Here is a 19,369-nt window from a genome sequence, read left to right on the forward strand (position 1 = left end):
TTATGAAAATTGAATTAGAATTATATTTCTAGAGTCAATAGAGTCAATAGTAAGTAGGTGCTCCTATAATTAAAGTGCACAAGCTGAACACATAGGAAGATATACTATTATTATTCATTGTTCCAATTTATAATATAAAATACTTGCAAAAGGGAAATTAACTCTTAATATTAACATGAAGAAGTTTGCTTTTTTTTTTTTTTTTTTTTACATAGTCTTGGTGATATCCATTTTGCCGTTCCAAAGACTTTTTGTCTTCATCTTTATTTTCTGTAATTGTCTGGGTTGGCAGCATATCTGATAACTGAATTGCAAATTGAGTAATAATTATATAAAAGCCAATTTAATCTAGTTTGGTAGTAAAAATTAAAGGTACTAGAGACAGTAATCCATTAGACCATGAACAAAAGAATAACTGGTTGTTTTTATTTGTGTGTTTATATGAAAATAGAATAGTTTTGTTCCTTGAGATTCACAAAAATCAATACAAAGAGGCAAATTCCATTTTATATAGACTAATTGTTAAAGCAAATTAAAAAGTCCATCAGTGATAGATATGTAACATCAAGGAATAAATAAAGTTTGAATAATGCCTTATTGCTAAGATTTTTAAACATTTATTTATTTATTTTGAGAGAGAGAGAGAGAGAGAGAGAGAGAGAGAGCAAGCAGGGGAGGGGCAGAGAGAATCCCAAGCAGGCTCCGTGCTGTGAGCCCAGAACTGATATGAGGCTTGAACCCAGGAACAGTGAGATCATGACCTGAGCCAAAACCAAGAGTCAGATGCTTAACTACTTACCCAATTGAGCCACCCAGGTGCCCTGCTGAGATTTTTAATCAGTTCTTTCTGAGGGTTCTCTTAGAATGGATGCTTACAGAACTTCCTATATTTTTAAAAAAAAAAATTTTTTTAACGTTTATTTATTTTTGAGACAGAGAGAGACAGAGCATGAACAGGGGAGAGGCAGAGAGAGAGGGAGACACAGAATCTGAAACAGGCTCCAGGCTCTGAGCTGTCAGCACAGAGCCTGACGCGGGGCTCAAACTCACGGACTGTGAGATCATGACCTGAGCCGAAGTCGGATGCTCAACCGACCGAGCCACCCAGGCGCCGTGAGAACTTCCTATATTTAAAATGCTCTTTCCATTATCTCAGTTCCAAATTTGAAGGATATCCCCACATTTAAAGTTTCGTAATGTGACTTCACTTTAAAGATGAGGTTTGAGATACACAGAAAACTTGAGCTTCTATATCCCTTAACTCCTTTTAGTTACCATGATTTTAGAGCCATGATTCTCAGTGTGCCTGAGAATCTTATAGGAAACTTGTTTTAAAAAGTAGATTTATATAGGACTTCCCTAGATACTCTGATTCTGCATTTTTAACAAGTACCCACTGTGGATTCAGGTCTTCACCTAAGTAGCTGGAAGTTATTAGTAAATAGAAAGTACACATGATAATCAATTGGAAACAACATTCATATTAGTATATTAACCTCTGTTTCACTATCAAATCCATATTCACTGTTTATAAAGCATTCAGAAAACATTACCAGTATTTTATTTAAAGGTGTAATAGGCATTTAAAATAGTATTTAATATAATAAAGCAAATATTGGGAGGTAGTGGGCTAACCAGATACCTTAATTACAGATTATATGGGGATGTGGTCTTTATTGCTTGTGCTTGTTTTTCTTTGAATAAGTGAATTCTTTTTCTATAATCCAAATCATAAATGTCTTTTTGTTCCTTCGTGTGTACTTAATACCTTTCTCTACTTAACTTTAGAGCAACCATCTAAACCTGAAATTGTAAGCAAAGCACCTTTTCTCGAAACAGAGCAGCTAAAACAGGTAAGAACTTGGATTAATTGCCTTCACTTAGCTTAATGTTAAATGTCTTCTCCTGGCTTCAGATGCCAGGACAAATAAGGATAGACTTTGCTCTTATGGAGGTGGCAAGGTTGCCAGTGCCAATCAGAAAGTCTGCCCGAGTTAGAGTGGGAACACGGAGGGTGATGTAATCATTTCTGAAGGGAGAAGAGTGGGGAAGAATCAGACATCAGCCTTTCTTGTTTGAATGAACTGAATGTTAAGTGGAGTCGTGAAAGATGAGTAGATTTTCTCCAAGCCAAGGGTAGAAAGGCTTTCCAACAACATGATATACTATGACATGAAGGAGAATGGCATTTTTAGGAAGCATCAAGTTATTCAGTTTGCTGGAACTTTGTGTAGCAGAACAGTGGGCAAGAGAGTACAATAAAAGATAAATCTGGAGAAGTAAAGAGAAGCTGGGTTATGACAAGCCTTATGTAATGGTGGGAGTTTGGACTTTATCCTATTGACAGATCAAACTGTTGAAAAGTTGAGGTAAAGATGTGGTAAGATCAGATTTGAACAATCGCATTAGCAGAAGTGTGAAGAGAGGCTGTATTGAGAAGGGACAAACTGGAGTTTATATTTGGGCTAATGGACTAATGATATTATTTTCACTAACTGAAATACCTAAATTTTCCTTTGTGAAGAAAAAAAACAAACAGTTCTTTGAATCAGATTAAATTTTTCTGCATAACAGGGGTGCCTGGGTGGCTCAGGTTGGTAGAGCCTCCAACTCTTGGATTCAGCTCAGGTCATGATCTGGTGGCTTGTGAATTCAAGCCCTGCCTCAGGCTCTGTGCTGACAGTGTGGAGCCTGCTTGGGATTCTCTCTTTCCCTCTCTATCTCTCTGTCTGTCTCTCAAAATTAATAAATAAACTTAAAAAAAATTTTTTTTAATCTTTAAAAAATTTTTACTGCATCACATTTTTTAACAATGCTAGCTATTAAAGTTATAACACGTTTGAAAAAAAGTGGTGGGAATTATAGATTTGGTAAGTATATAAGTGTATGTATCTGAACTTGATATAGTACAAGACTGGAGAGGCAGCCCCACTTAATGACTCTTGCATACTAAGATCTGTGAACCATGGGAAAAGCCAATGTTAATGTAGTTATGTTATTTAGTTAATGTTAAAAATGAATGATGTCGAAATGAATTTGGTAATGCTTTTAAATGAATGTGATTTTATTAAAAGTGGCAGCATCTATTGCATATTTTTAAATGGGCAAGACCATAATTTTAAGTATGAGACCTTGTTTTTAATGCAAGAGAGCATTTATTCAGTCCCTCGTCCATGCTCAGATAATGAATGGGTCAGGGAACCTTTGGAAAAACTGCATCCTCTGAGGAGTCTAAAACTTTCAATTGACAACCACTGATGGAAACAAGGTAGCAACATTCCCTCTTCTTTTTGCAGTTGGGAGACTGCATTTCAAAAGACAGTTATCCAGATGGCAACATCACGTGGTACAGGAATGGAAAAGTGCTACAACCCCTTGAAGGAGGTGGGTATGCAGTGGGCAATAAATTCAGATGACCTATTTTGACTTTCTCTTCTCTTGGCATTCCTTAGACTGTCCTGCATCTAAACATATTGCCCTCTTTGATCTATGACTCTATGCTTTGTTACTTTAAGTAACCATTAAGTCATTAAGTGATTGTTTAAAACATCATTTTAGCCCTTGTGTGGAAGAATCAAGAGCAGAGAAAAATTATTTCTGTATATGGCATGTTCTAGACGTTAATTAAAGTGAGTGGGAGATAGGATTCCAGGATTCTATTTCTGTCTATTTCTCTGATTTCATCGTTCTGAAAAGACATTCTACCTCAGTACATGTCAATTTTCCCTCCTGTTAAATATAGTAAGAAGGACAAAACTACCTCTCAAAGATTTTGCGACATTCTATTAAGTGTTGTGATTTTCCAATGAAAGATGCTATCATTAGTATTCTTATTTTCTTCAGTGGTGGTCATAATTTTTAAAAAGCAAATGGACCCGGTAACTCAGCTCTATACCATGACTTCATCCCTGGAATACAAGGCAACCAAGGCTGACATACAAATGCCATTCACCTGCTCTGTGACATATTTTGGACCATCTGGCCAGAAAACAGTTCATTCTGAGCAAGCAATCTTTGATATTTATTGTAAGTAACTATATAATTATGCAATTTAATTTCTGAGAGTATTCAAACGGTATTAATCTTCTAAGTCCCAATCCACATGCTCTTTGAATTCTGCTTTCAACCCCCCATTTGTGTTCTTCACTCAAATAATATCTTTCTCCTTGGAAGACCTTTTAAAATGAATGCTTAACTATCCTATGAAACCTTTCACTTTCCATTTGTCATTTCTGAACATCTCTTCTGTATTCTGCTAGATGCTAAATTCCTTAAAGACATGATCTCTGACTTAGTCTGACCCCTTTGGGTAGTCCTTAGCCTGGCACACAGCTATGAATTTTGTAAGAGTTCAAAATGCCATCTGATTACTTTCTGAATGAATGACAGATGAATAGAGGCTTATGACTGATTGGTCTTCTAGATATGGGATTTCCATTTTAATGAAAAAATGTATTTTAATAATGAGATCAATTGCATAAGTTTAAATAGGATGTTGTATTCCAAGACATTTGGTTAACTTTATTTAATAGATTGGAAACATAGAATATTATACTAAAAAGGAACCTTCTTGATCATCCGATCTAACAACATTATTTTACTCAGCAGTAAAGTGAGGGTCAGAGACTTGACCTAAAGTGCCGTGGAGACTGGGTTAGAATCCTTTTCTGCAATGTTGTTCTCTATACTGTAAGGCAGGTGCCAAGACTCAGAGCAAACATACTCATAATGCAGGCCCAGCACAGTGTGTTTCTAGAAGAGGAGCTTAACTGCTTTTGGTCTCAGTTTGGAAAAAAAAAAATAACTCATAGTGTTGTTATGGAGATTAAGTGAAATCACAGATCTAAAATAGCATCCTATATCGCTCATTAAACTCTTGTTATTAAGTTAGTGTTATTATTACTATACGATCATTATTACTATGTAAGCATAGAACTAGAGATATCACTTTTGGAGAAATGTAAGAAAGCATGTCATTATTTTTAAAAAATGAATCAAAACTTCTTATAATACTACCGTATGGGTAGAATAACCTAGTACTTCTGCATCTACTCTGGAGAAAGAATAGAAATGCCAGTTGAGCCTTTGGAGAGTTTTGTCTCATCTACATTTCTATTTTGGTTCCATAAAATGCAGAATATTATATAGAAACAAAACTAAAATTCCACTCGCCCTAACAAGAAGAGATTGTTTTGCCTTAAACGTTGTATGTAAGTTTCAACTTGACTTAAAAGCGAGGATTTAAAAGATTTCACTATGTACAGCTTATCTAACATTTCTGTAAGTAAAGGCAGAATTCTGTCTGTTCAAAAATATCCAGTTGGAAATAAACTATCTTGGTGTAAGTGCAAGAGTACAAGATAGGAAAGAGCATCAAGATGAGTAATAAGGATGGGGAAATTGGCTTAAGAAAAAACAGGAATGTATGTATCAGTCATGAGGAGTTGGGTAGGCAGAAAAGTCCTTGGAAGAATAAGAAGGAAATGATTTTATTGTGGCTGGATGTGGGGGGGTGGTGCATTTGGCACAGCTTTTAAGAAGGCAAAATGTATGCAGTGCTGGGCTTCACAGTAAAGATATAAAAGTGCTTAAGATATAGTCCTGGCATTCAAGGGGTTTACTACTCCAATAGAGAAACAAGATAACTACATCAGGAGGAAATTGTCAGTGCAAGGTTGCAAGTGGTAAGTGACACTCAGAACTCAGTAAAATAGCCCCCAAAGCTCAGATGCCCAAGGACAGTGATTCTCAGGCTTTTGTGTGCATCAGAATCACCAGAAGGACTTAGAACACAGATCACTGGATCCTGCTCTGAAGTTTCTCATCCAGTAGTTGTGGGGAAGGGTCCAGCACTTTGCATGTGTAACAAATTCCCTGGTGATACTCATGCTGTTCATCAGAGGACCACACTTGGAGACCCACTGCTCTAGGTGACTTCAGAGAGGAGAAGGAGGGAGCTAAACAGAAAGGACAAAGAATACATTCATAATATAGAAATTTGATCAATTTATCTTGAGAAAGATGCACTAGTCTACTCCTACCCTCGTCTCCCTTACCCTGTCCAGTCAGTAATAAAGTTTTATAGAATCTAGTTCTTTAATCTTTATGTTTGTCTGATTCTGCCTCTGATGCTGCCTAAGAATATGCCACCATTTGTCATCGCCAGTATTTCTGTGATTTCCAAAATAATATTCCTTTTGTTCACTCCAAACTGCCCTCCAAGCTGCTGCCAGAAATATCTTTCTAAAAACAAATGTGACCATGTTAGTGCTGTGTGATGACAGTTTTTTAATGACTCCTCAGATCTCTCAGATTAACCTTCACACCCCAAATATTTTTTCTTCCATGTTTTAATTTAAATTACAGTTAGTTAACATACAGTGTAATATTAGTTTCAGGGGTAGGATTTAGTGATTCATCACTTACATACGACACCAGGTACTCATCACAAGTGCAGTGCCCTCGTTAATCCCCACCACCCATTTAACCCAACTCCTGCACATCTCCTCTCCAGCAGCCCTCAGTTTGTTCTCTATAGTTAAGAGTCTGTTTTATGGTTTGCCTCTCTCTCTTTCTTTTCCCCTATGTTCTTCTGTTATGTTTCTTAAATTCTATATATGAGTGAAATCATATGTTTCTTTCATAAAATTGTCTTTGATTTATGTTGCTTAGCAAGATATTCTCTAGCTCCATCCACACCATTGCAAATGGCAAGATTTCATTCTTTTTATGGCTGAGTAATATTCCATTATGTGTGTATGTGTATGTGTGTGTATATTCCATTGTGTGTGTGTGTGTGTGTGTGTACGTGCATACAAACACACATCCCACTCTTCTTTATCCATTCATCAGTTGATAGACATTTTGGCTCTTTCCATAATTTGACTATTGTTGATAATCCTGCTATAAACATCAGGGTGCAAGTAACTTTCAAATTAGTATTTTTGTATCCTTTGGGTAAAGGATAGTGCAGTTTCTGGGTCATAGGGTAGTTCTATTTTTAACTTTTTGAAGAACCTCCATACTGTTTTCCAGAGTGACTGTACCAGTTTGCATTCCCACCAATGGTGCAAGAGGGTTCCCCTTTCTCTGCATCCTTGCCAATGCCTGTTGTTTCCTGTATTGTGAATTTTAGCCATTCTGACAGGTTTGAGGTGATATCTCACTGCAGTTTCGATTTCAGTTTCCCTGATGATGGGTAATACTGAGCATCTTTTCATATGTCTGTTAGCCATTTGTATGTCTTCTTTCGAAAAATGTCCATTCATGTCTTCTGCCCATTTTTTAACTGGATTATTTATTTTTTGGATGTTGAGTTCTATACATTTTTGTATATTTGGATACTAATCCCTTATCAGATATGTCATTTGCAAATACATTCTCCCATTCTGAAGATTGGCTTTTAGTTTCATTGATTGTTTTGTTCACTGTGCAGAAGCTCTTTATCTTGGTGAGGTCCCTTTATAGTTCAGGTTTCTTTTGTTTCTCTTGCCTCAGAAGACATATCTAGACATATCTATGAAGAAATTGCTACGGCTGATGTGAAAGAGGTTACTGCCCTTGTTGTCCTCTAAGATTTTGATGGTTTGCAGTCTCACAGTTAAGTCATTCATCCATTTTGAATTTATTTTTGTGTATGGTGTAAGGAGGTGATCTAGTTTCATTCTTTTGCATGTTTCTGTCCAGTTTTCTCAGCACCATTTGTAAAGAGGCTATCTTTTTTCCATTGGATATTCTTTCCTGCTTTGATAAAGTTTAGTTGATCATACAGTTGTGGGTCCATTTCTGAGTTTTCTGTTCTGTTCCATTGATCTGTGTCTGTTTTTGTTCCAGTACCATACTGTCTTGATGACTATAGCTTTATAATATAGATTAAGGTTCAAAATTGTGATGCCTCCAGCTTTGCTTTGCTTTTCCAAGGTTGCTTTGGCTATTTGGGGTCTTTTGTGGTTCCATACAAATTGTAGGATTGTTTGTTCTAGCTCTGTGAAAAATGCTGGTGGTATTTTGGGTAGAGATTGCATCAAATGTGTATATTGCTTTGGGTAGTATCAACATTTTTGTTAAAATGTTTTTATTCTTCCATTCCAAGAGCAGAGAAAGTTTTTGCATTTCTTTGTGTCATCTTCCATTTCTTTAATGAGTGCTTCATAGTTTTCAGATCTGTACTCTGAAAACTTTTACCTCTTTGGTTACATTTATTCCTAGGTATTTTATGGTTTTTGGTGCAATTGTAAATGGGATTGATTCCTTGATTTTTTTTTTTTGTTCTGCTGCTTCATTATTGGTTTCTGGACATTGATTTTGTGTCCTGTGACTCTACTGAATTCATGTATGAGTTCTAGCAATTTTTGGTGGCGTCTTTCAGGTTTCTACACAGAGTATCATGTCATCTGCAAATAGTGAAAGTTTGACTTCTTCCTGGCTGATTGGATGGATTTTATTTCTTTTTGTTGTTTGATTACTGAGACTGGAACTCCCAGTACTATGTTAAATAATAGTGGTGAGAGTGAACATCTTTATCTTGTTCCTGATGGTAGAAGAAAAGGTCTTAGTTTTTCCCCATTGAGGATGATATTAGCTGTTTTTGTTGTTGTTGTTGTTGTTTATGTGGCCTTTATTATGTTGAGGAATATTCCCTCTATCCCTAATTTCTTTAGGGTTTTTATCAAGAATGGATGTTGTACTTTGTAAAATGTCCTTTCTGCATCTATTGATAGTATCATGGTTCTTATCCTTTCTTTTCTTAATGTTGGTGTATTAACGTTGATTGATTTGCACATATTGAACCACCCTTGCAACCAAGGAATAAATCCCACTTGATCATGGTGAGTGATTCTTTTAATGTACTGTTGGATTCAATTTGCTAGTATTTTGTTGAGAATTTTTGTGTCCATCAGGGATATTGGCCTATAATTCACTTTTTTAGTGGAGTCTTTGTTTGGTTTTGGAATTAGGTTAATGCTGACCTCATAGAATGAGTTTGGACGTTTTCCTTCCTTTTCTAGTTTTTGGAGTAGTTTGAGAAAAATAGGTATTATCTCTTCTCTAAATGTTTGGTAGAATTCCCCTGTGAAGCCTTCTGGCCCTGGACTTATGTTTGTTGGGAGATTTGTGATTATTGATTCAATTTATTTGCTGGTTTTTGGTCTGTTCGCATTTTCTGTTTCTTCCTGTTTCAGTTTTGGTAGTTTACATGTTTCTAGGAGTTTATCCATTTTTTCCAGATTGTCCAATTTGTCGCCATATAATTTTTCATAATATTCTCTTATAAGTGTTTGTATTCTTGTTATGTTGGTTGTTATTTCTTCTGTCTCATTTGTGATTTTATTTATTTGGATCCTTTCTTTTTTCTTTTTGGTAAGTCTGGCTAGGGGTTTATCAATTTTATTAATTTTTTCAAAGAACCAGCTCCTGGTTTCATTGATCTGTTCTAGCTGTTTGTTTGTTTCTATATCCTTTATTTCTCTTCTAATTTTTATTATTTCCCTCCTTCTACTGGCTTTAGGCTTCATTTGTTGTTGTTATTCTAGCTCCTTTTGGTGTAAGGTTTAATTATGTATTTGAGATTTTTCTTGCTTCTTGAGGTAGGACTGTATTGCTATATACTTCTCTTTTATGACTGCTTTTGCTACATCTCAAAGGTTTTGGACCTCCATGTTTTCATTTTCATTTGTTTCTCTATATTTCCTTGTTTTTTTCTTTAATGTCCTGTTTGACCTATTCATTCTTGAGTAGGATGTTCTTTAACCTCCATGTATTTGTGGTCTTTCCAAATTTTTTCTTATAGTTGACTTCAAGTTTCATAGCAGTGTGGTCAGAAAATATACATGGTATTATCTCAATGTTTGTTACTTGTCAAGGCCTGATTTATGACCTACTACGTGATCTATTCTGGAGAATGTCCCATATGCACTTAAAAGAATGTGTATTCTTCTACTTTAGAATGAAATGTTCTTGATATATCTGTTTAGTCCATCTGGTCTAGTGTATCATTCAAAGCCCTTGTTTCCTTGTTGATTTTTGCTTTGATGATCTGTCCAGTGATATAAGTGGAGTGTTAAAGTCCTCTTCTATTATTGTATTATTATTGATGTATTCCTGTGTGTTTGTTATTGTTTTACATATTTGGGTTCTTCCAAGTTGGGGGAATAAATATTTACAATTTTTAGGGCTTCTTGTTGGATAGACCCATTTATTATGATATAGTGCCCCTATTTACCTCGTTATAGTCCTTGGCTTAAAATCTAGTTTTCTGATGTAAGAATTGCTACCCTAACTTTCTTTTGGCATCGATTTGTGTGCTGAATGTTTTTCTATCCCCTCACTTTCAATCTGCAGGGGTCCTTAGGCCTAAAATGAGTCTCTTGTAGGCTGCATATAGATGGGTCTTGTTTTTATTTTTTAATCAATTCTGATACCCTATGTATTTTGATTAGAGCTTTTAGTTCATTTACACTCAGAGTAATTATTGATATATATGAATTAAGTGCCATTTTATGACTTGTTTTGTCATTGTTCTGGAGATTTTCTCTGTCCCTTTCTAGTCTTTGTCATTGTCATTCTTTCTTTCCTATTCAAAGAGTTCCCTTAAATAGTTCTTACAGGACTGGTTTAGTGATCACAAACTCCTTTAATTTTTGTTTGTCTGGAAAACTCTTTATCTCTCCTTCTACTCTGAATGATAGCCTTGCTGGATAGAGTATTCTTGCCTGCAGATTTTTCCCATTCAGCATGTTGAATATATTATGCCACTCCCTTAGGACCTGCCAAGTTTCTGTGGAGAGATCTGCTACTAACCTTATTGGTCTTTGCTTATAAATTATGGACTTCTTTTGTCTTGGTGTTTTTAGGATTTTTTTTATCTTTATATTTTGTAAATTTAACTACAATATGTCTTCGTGTTGACCTGGTTTTGTTGATTTTGAGGGAGCTCTCTGTGCCTCTTGGCTTTGGATGTTGGTTTCCTTCCCCAGATTAGGAAAGTTTTCACCTATAATTTCCTCAAATAAAACTTCTGCCCCTATTTCTCTCTCTTCTTCTGGAACCTCTGTGATCTGAATGTTACCATGTTTGATGGAGTCTTGGGATTCCCTAAGTCTGCTTTTGTGAACCAAGCTTTTTCTTTCCCTCTTCTCTTAACACTCCCAATTTTGATATGCCTCGAATCTCTTGCAGCCATGGTCTCAATCTTTACCACTTCACTGTATCTTCTTCCATCTTGTTCTGTTTTCCAGATGCCTCCCATAGAATACTGCTTACTTGCCTATCCATTTGCTGTCACTACCTTACTTTTATTTTCTAGCAAACACCTACTTATTCTTTAAAACCCAGCTATAGCATCAACTCCTACAATATCCTTCCCAGTCTTATGCATCTATAAGCTACCAATGATCACATTATATGCAATTTTTATGTTGTTAGACCTTATAAATAGATTGAAAATCATGCTGTTTTCAACTTTATAACTTTAGCACTTAGTGCCTGCACAAAATAAATATTTGCTAAACAAATGAATTCATGATTGGGCAGAGCATAAATGGAAAGATGGGACAAGGAAAATTTAAAATAGACTCTTGCTTATTATGTAGTGGTATATATAGGTATATACTTGAACTAGTTGAAGGCAATTATGGGTACAAGGTTAAGAAATTTTTATTTCAATCTTCACATATTGGTATCACATGAAGGATCTTGCATATCATTGTAATATTCAAAACACTACTTCAAAACTGATTTAAAGGAAATATGTATGTGAAGGATTAGAATGAGGGACTGACTAAAGTTTGAGGTAGTATTTCAGGTAGCCTGTGGGAGAACTTGGATTATAGAAGTGTTAGTAGGAATAAAAGGAGAGAATCAGATGCAAAAAATAGTATTAATCACTAAGACTTGGTGACAGAGTAGATAAGAGAAAGGCAGAATACCTGGCAGAATGATTTACTAATGGACAGAACAAAATAGGGACAACGGGAGAGCAAGTGATGGTTGATTTTGTTTGAGGCATGTTCATTGAACATCTAGAAAGTTACTGTTAAAACTCACATCTCTCTGATCTCATTGTAGTTCGTCAGTTCTCTAATGCAGAGCAGAGCCTATTGAAAGAGGACACAGAGAAGGGAAGTTTTGAAATAAAGCAGAAAGTCAGATAGATTGTGATCCCTATCTGTTCTGATGTCAGTTTTGATTGAGTAGTCTCACAGTGACAAGCAACAGGACAAAACTGTCAGTGAAGGACCACATAAAAGAGTGAAGAAGACCTAGAAATGGAAGGTCAGAGAGGGGGATGGCAAAAAACAAACTTTATTTACTTTCCAACTCTACTGGGAACTGCTGATCAAGGAACTGCCTCACGGAAATTCAGGAAAACTAACAAAAAGTATATTAAACCAATCACTGTTTACCTTCAGAACATCCTGGGCAAATATTCAGAGAGACCCCATGCATGAAGAAAAGGCAACACAGTAATCTATATCAACCCTTTTAAGTTTTGTATGCATTTTGATTTTGGGAAGAGAAAGAAATGATAGCAAGAGATAGAAAAAAAAAAAACCACCTCTGAATCGATCACTTATTTGTTTTATTAACTAATAAAAACAGTAAGTCTTCATAGATTATTATTCTACTCCTACTCTTATTCTATTATTCTTATTATCCAGCTATATAACAAGTATGTATATTAGAACGTGGGTCATTTATAACTGCCAACACCCCCTCCTCTTATTTCCTGTTTGCTACATATGGTCCTTTGTATCCAAGCCTTTAATTTTTTTAGTGTTCTACTATTAGCAGTAGCCTCTACTAAAGAATACCCTTTAGCCCTATTTTCTCCATAAAAAGTGACTAAAATGGAATGGAAAGTGCACCTTTGCCCCAATGAACAGAACAGAATTACAATACATTTACAGTCCTGTTGACTGGGTTAAGGATCTCCTTCAGTTCACAGGATTCATCTTTTTGAAAACTGATCTACTCTCCTGCATGCCCAAAATCTTGCTGGTTGTTTAGCTCATGTCTCTTTTTATTCAATATAAGGTATTATTATATAAGATGAGCATAGGGGTGACCTAACAGTTTTAGCTACTATGCTAGCTGATCCAGTCTTTCCAAACCGTGAGGTTCATATAATAGAATTAAATGTCCTTATAATGAAATCATGCAGTGAGATTGTTCCTACTGGTCTTTTACACATAAAATAATTATGGTCATTTCTACCTCAGTTAAAGACATTTTGCTAAGAAGAAATTGGTTTTTATGTAACAAGGTCTCTTTGTAGTTTGCTCTAACCAAGATTAGTACTTGTTTTAGCAAGTAGCTATTAACTTCAATCCCTCTATAAAAAGATACATTTAAGTAATTACCATTACTAGCTTCTTGAGAAAATTGTGTATAATTTAGTCATTTATATTGTATGTACAGAATAATTTGGTACTTGATGAAAATGGTTAACTTGTGTCTGTGACTCTTGTAGATCCTACTGAACAAGTGACAATACAAGTGCTGCCATCAAAAAATGCCATCAAAGAAGGGGATAACATCACTCTCAAGTGCTTGGGAAATGGTAACCCTCCTCCTGAGGAATTTGTGTTTTACTTACCAGTAAGTGCTTACGGATTATTACTTGGGCTTAACTACTATCATTTTGTCCTGTTGTGTGGCAGCTGGCTGACATTAAAAATTGTACGTACTTGGGCAGCTTGAGAGAGAACGGTGTTGTTCTTGGGGAAAAGGGACACCTGTAGAATGTCCTTTGAAAGTTGTGGGGGTTTTTTGTGATTGTTTTTGGCATCTGCCAGTGATCCTGCCTTTTCCCTCAGTGTTAAGAGATTTCAGGGGAAAAGAGATAAAAAGCTGCTCATAGGAAACCATAATTACAAACACTCAAGTTTTCATTATCCAGATAAGCTATAAAAATCTCTTCAAAAACAGGTAACTCTAAAATGAAGAATGATGACAGCAAATGGCTTGATGTAGATTCTAGGTCTACCCGCAATGCCTTCATGAACACATCTCTGAACCTCCAAAGTAGGACCATTCTGTTGTGTGTTCTATTTAGCTAGATAAAATAAAGCTAGGGGCTATATCTTGCCATCATATATGGTCTTGAAGGGCCAGCCCCTCAGCTTTTATCAGTATCATAGCTGAAAAGAATGATGCAGACAGAGGATAATTTGGAGCATTCCTCTGGGATGTATTCTAGACATCTAGTGGTATGGAGCCAGATAGAGAGAGCTGTCTGAGATACTAGTTAGTTCTCCCAGAGCTCTTCCCAGGTTTGGGTACGACATAACCTTCCACTGAGAGAAGCCATATACAACTTTATATTGCATTTATTGAAGGGATATGTTTATAAATGTCACCTACTACGTTTCTCAGTAATGTTTAAGAATATCATCTACTCCATTACTCAGAAGACTAACATAACTGATTTCTTTTAGACTTAAATATTGGCAGAAAACTTTGTTTCTCCTAATAAATTGACATATTGCTTTTGTTTCATATGCAAATGGACTTCTGAAACTAATTATGTTTCTACTTTGGCTATCCTAATAGCCGAATTTGACAGATTTGACAAATTTGTGTCTTGGTTTTTGGCAATAATATCTAATGATTATGGGTTTTTTGTTGTTGTTGTTGTTACTATGTGCTCTTAGTTCATCTATATTCTTTCTATTCTTAGTTTATTAATTCTTTTCTTTTCTTCACTTTTTAAAAAAATTGTTTTCCTCTATCTTTCTCTTTTTCTCCCCATTCCCTTCATCCCTCCCCCCTCTTCTTCCCTTCCTTTATTCCTTCCTTTCTTATTTTTCTCTCCTTTTTATTTGGATATGTGGTATGTTTTCTTTTAAGCTGCCTCAAATATTTTTGTTGAATTAGTCAAGGCATAAATATAAAATGAAGTTTTAGAATTAAAAAAAAAAAAAAAAAAGCCTTAACCCTCAAATCCGAGCCATGCTATCAATGGAATAGATGTCATCCATACCATGTATGTGAGCTCCTCAATTTCCTTAGAACCCAAATCTCAGTTATTTTTCCAGAAATCAGATAACACAAACTCTACTCTCATTTGTCCAATCATAGAAACACATTCCTTTTTTTCTTACATAAGAAAATGCCATTTTCATCAAGAAATACAACTCATCTCATTGTAGCTACCAAGTGTAATCATCTGACATTTTACCTCTATCAAAAGGGACAGCCTGAAGGAATAAGAAGCTCAAATACTTACACGTTGACAGATGTGAGGCGCAATGCAACAGGAGACTACAAATGCTCCCTGATAGACAAAAGAAGCATGATTGCTTCAACAGCCATCACAGTTCACTGTAAGTCACCTTATTCTTCATTACCAACTTCACTTTAAAGGCCTCTAATAGTCTAACTAGCCATCTTTTCAAGTAAATTGCAACTATATTTTTCTCAAATGATGTGTGCTTTCAATAGGCTTATTAAGTGCATCAAAGCAAACTCAGCTTTGGTCCAGACTTCCACTGCATTATTGAAATCTGGAGTGGATCTAACAAGTGCAACTTTTGGCAGTGGAAAACTTCCATCTCCTTTCTAAATCTCTTCTATTTGTGCTATTAACAAAATATTCATGGGGATCTTAAAGAAATTACTCATTTTATATTTTAAGAAAATACTTAGATGTTCTCAAAGTTCACAGTGTTTGCACTTAGCCCAGAAAAAAAGTATAGATTAAATATATTTTAAATTTTTTATTGCAGAATATCATTAGTGCCCAAACCCAAGCAACATAAAGTTACTATAGACTCAACTTTTGGAAGCAGCAGAGGTAGAGACCACTAAAAGCCATTTATTGTGTGTATAGAAGGATAGAAAATTTCTGGAAATAGAACCTCTTCAAAATCACCCTAAACATACCTATTCATTAACTGTTAACCTGCTTTTGATCTCCATATACTCCAATAGTTATATTTACTCTAGTGTGATAGGAAAAAATATACACACAAAAAAGCACCTTAAGTCCTTTACTTTGAAACTGCTGACAGTCTATATTCTTGATGTACCTGACGCATTATGGAATTGGGGAACTAATTTGAACCGTTCCCCAGTGACACTACAATTTACAGAATGCTTTAGGCAAATGTCAGTCTTGCTTGGAGGTATAGGCCAAACTTTTCTAGTAAGTCCTTTGTACCCAGTAGCACCTCAAGACATGATCCATTGCAAGAAAGTTTCTCTAGACATGATCTGCTATAATCCCATTGAGTATGAGGGGTTTTGTTGTTTCAAAACCAAAAGAGACTTTTGAAATTGTTCTGAGGTAATGATTGTAAGTCTTTCTTTCTGCCTATAATGCTTGGAAAACATAGAATGGAAGCTAAGACTTTGAGGGAGATACAAAACTATACACTGGGGAAGAGAGTAACCAGATGGTTGCTTTGAGTGTCTGATGTTGGGAGAACACCCTGGGGAACCCTAGAAAAACAGCAAACTGTTAAGAAATGTTCACCACCAGGCCATTTCTCTGTTTGTTCCATGTTCATGTTGTATAGATCTGAGTGTGTTTGCCATCAGAAGCTGGTTAGAAAGAAAGCAGTGACCTTAGGATAACAACAATGCTACTTTTTCTCTGGGGACCAGTCAGTCCTGGGACCATTTATCCAGCCTGTTCCATGACCACCCATCCCCCAAAAGAAATGAAGTGAGAGAACATAACCAGCAGATAGAACTGCCTATAAAATAACTCCCTGATATCATTGTCCATGAGATCTGTGGGCCAATACCAATAATCCAGTGCTTGGAGATGGTACAGTAAGCTTAAATTTAAGAGACCCTAAAAGGAAAGAGCCCTTATTTGTGTTACTTGTAGATCAGCAGGGATGGATAGATAACAGAGTGATAAGGCAAAAGACTTGGGTGCAGCCACATTGTAGCTCAATGATCAACTGTGATAAAGAAAAAAATAAAATAAACAAAAGTATGTAACAACTTAATTGGATTTCACTGCACTTAATTGGATTGAAATGATTTTTGGTTTTGAAAGGTCGACTATCACATTGGGCTTTAAGGACTGTATTTCTCTTTAACTACAAATAAAACAAGATTTTACTCTGAATTACATGAAATGAAAACATAAAAATCCTATTTTTTGGTCCATTTATCCTTGATTGTTGTTTGTTGTCTAAAAACAAGATTTGTCTCCTTTGCATAGATGACTAAAGGGAGTATGGATAGAGAGGCAGCAAGCCACGCTTGCACATGTTTGCAGAAGGTCGTCAGGGCTTCCCGCCCACAGATCCATAGTTGCTGATGAAACATCTACTATTCCTCTGCCGATTCATGCACAGATATAGTCCTCATCAGAACTTCCAAAGTCCATCATCATCCTTTAAAATCACTTCTCTTACCTCCTCACCGGCAAGTTAACTGTCCGACCAGTAAAAGCTTCTAACTCTCCCTGAATAGGATGTTCATCTAAGTGTAATTGACTCAAACTTTCTGAGGAAACTCCACTTTTCTCTGTGACAATGCATATTTTAATATTAATGAGAAACGGCGAAAGCATGCTTCTTTCTTTCATTCAGTAATTGTGTTTCAGAGCCTACCATGTAGCAGACATTGTGGATACTCAGTAACAACTCAAGGAATGGCTCCTACCTTCACAGTTCTTACAATCTTTATGTATTTTTTATCTCTTTAAAGTTTATTTATTTTGAGAGAGAGGGAAAGAGAGAGAATCCCAAGCAGGCTCCATGCTGTCAGCGCGGAGCTTGACACAGCGCTCAATCCTATGAACCACAGATCACGACCTGAGCCAAAATCCAGAGTTGGACACTTAACCCACTGAGGCACCCCAATAGTTCTTACACCCTAACAGGAAAAACAAGTATTAAAAAGGATGTTACAATCAATGAACTTAAGTTATAACATGTGTAAAACCAAGGAAAAGCACAGGGTGCAATAGGAAATCCCCACTGCCATAGAATAAAGTCTCAACTCTTAGCAAGGTAAGCACAGTCCTTTAGGGTCTGGCTTCTACTAATTATATAGGTTTATCTTTCATGTGTTATAATCATTCATAGTAGATTACTCACCACTATTAAAGCTGCCATACACCCTCAGCTCTTTGCCTTTGTTTATGTGGCAGGAGTTTCCCTGTTTCTCCATTTATCAAAGCCCTTCTCAACAGTCAGGGACCACAAGCAGACACTGCCTCCTATACAAGGCCTTTATCAGTGGTTTGAAACCCAGTTTGGCTCTGTTCTCTACACTCCCATAAGTCTTTGCTTGTACCTCCATTTGTAGCCCTTCCTTTAGTTTTTCAACAAATATTCATTGAGCTGCTGCTGTATTAGAGTCACATAGTTGAGTGCGTATTACTTCTACCTAAAAAATTGTAAATTGTAAGCTTCTATTCATTTCTGTATCTCCTGTCAGAGCTTGAAACATAGTAGCTGCACAATAAATGTTTGTTCTATTGAATTAAATTTTCCTCATACAGATCATACTGTGATAGTAAGATTTTATAGAAATTACTTTCCATCTGAAAGATTATGCCTACTTAGATGTTTTTATACTCTATTTTAAAAATGATAACCTGCCAAGAATGTACCTAACAACTGATCTTATTTAAAATTTCAACTGCCTGAGAAATGGAATAGCATTTTTAAAAAATCTACTATAGTCAGTTCTCTCTGAAGAAACAGACTACCTCATGGTTTTTCACATTATCACCTGCTGTCTAAATATACTTGATTTTCTCCTGGCATGGCTTATCAACTCTTTTTATAATATTTACCCAGTCATCATCTTTCGTTTCTTCCAGAAGTGATTTAAGAAATATTTTTCTTAAGGTAATAGACCCCAGGGGAATACGTATATGCAGTCAAAACATCAGTCATGTTAACTCCAAATAAATGCATAATCAAGTAGATTGACCATTCACATGTCCAAACTAGTCTCAAAGCTGGCTTGAAATACTGGACTTATTATGCTACAGTTCAGTTATTTTGGTCACATAAATCAGTTCTGAATTTTGACTACAGTTAGAAGGACTTTTTTTCTTTCATCTTTTCTTCTCAAAAATATTTTGAATATCTTCCTTTCCTGGAGTTTGCATTTCAAGCAGATTTTCTGCTTCACAGATTTGGATTTGTCCTTAAACCCAAGTGGGGAAGTGACCAAGCAGATTGGTGATGCCTTGCCTGTGTCATGCACGATATCTGCTAGTAGGAATGCAACTGTGGTATGGATGAAAGTAAGTATGATTCCTTGGTACTGTTACACTGTTTGGACTGACTCCTTTTTGGCTTCTTTTGCATTTTATATGACATCTAAATATGTATATCCATGGGTAATATGTTTATACGCCCACACTCATGCTCTTTCTCTACATTATAAT

The 19,369-nt window shown here is 35.9% G+C and overlaps 1 protein-coding gene across 2 annotated transcripts in view; it reads left to right on the top strand.

The window, feature by feature from the left end:
- Window positions 1–19,369, top strand: part of ALCAM (activated leukocyte cell adhesion molecule) — a 211,251-nt gene that overhangs the window by 165,904 nt on the left and 25,978 nt on the right. For both annotated transcript variants that reach the window (XM_042956425.1, XM_042956426.1), the window contains exons 4-9: window positions 1,789–1,853; window positions 3,297–3,384; window positions 3,844–4,026; window positions 13,472–13,599; window positions 15,194–15,326; window positions 19,113–19,225. In XM_042956425.1, coding sequence (XP_042812359.1) covers window positions 1,789–1,853; window positions 3,297–3,384; window positions 3,844–4,026; window positions 13,472–13,599; window positions 15,194–15,326; window positions 19,113–19,225 — 710 coding nt within the window. The remainder of the gene's footprint in view (window positions 1–1,788; window positions 1,854–3,296; window positions 3,385–3,843; window positions 4,027–13,471; window positions 13,600–15,193; window positions 15,327–19,112; window positions 19,226–19,369) is intronic.

This window comes from Panthera tigris, chromosome C2, assembly GCF_018350195.1.
Source record: "Panthera tigris isolate Pti1 chromosome C2, P.tigris_Pti1_mat1.1, whole genome shotgun sequence".
NCBI classification, from domain to species: Eukaryota; Metazoa; Chordata; class Mammalia; order Carnivora; family Felidae; genus Panthera; species Panthera tigris.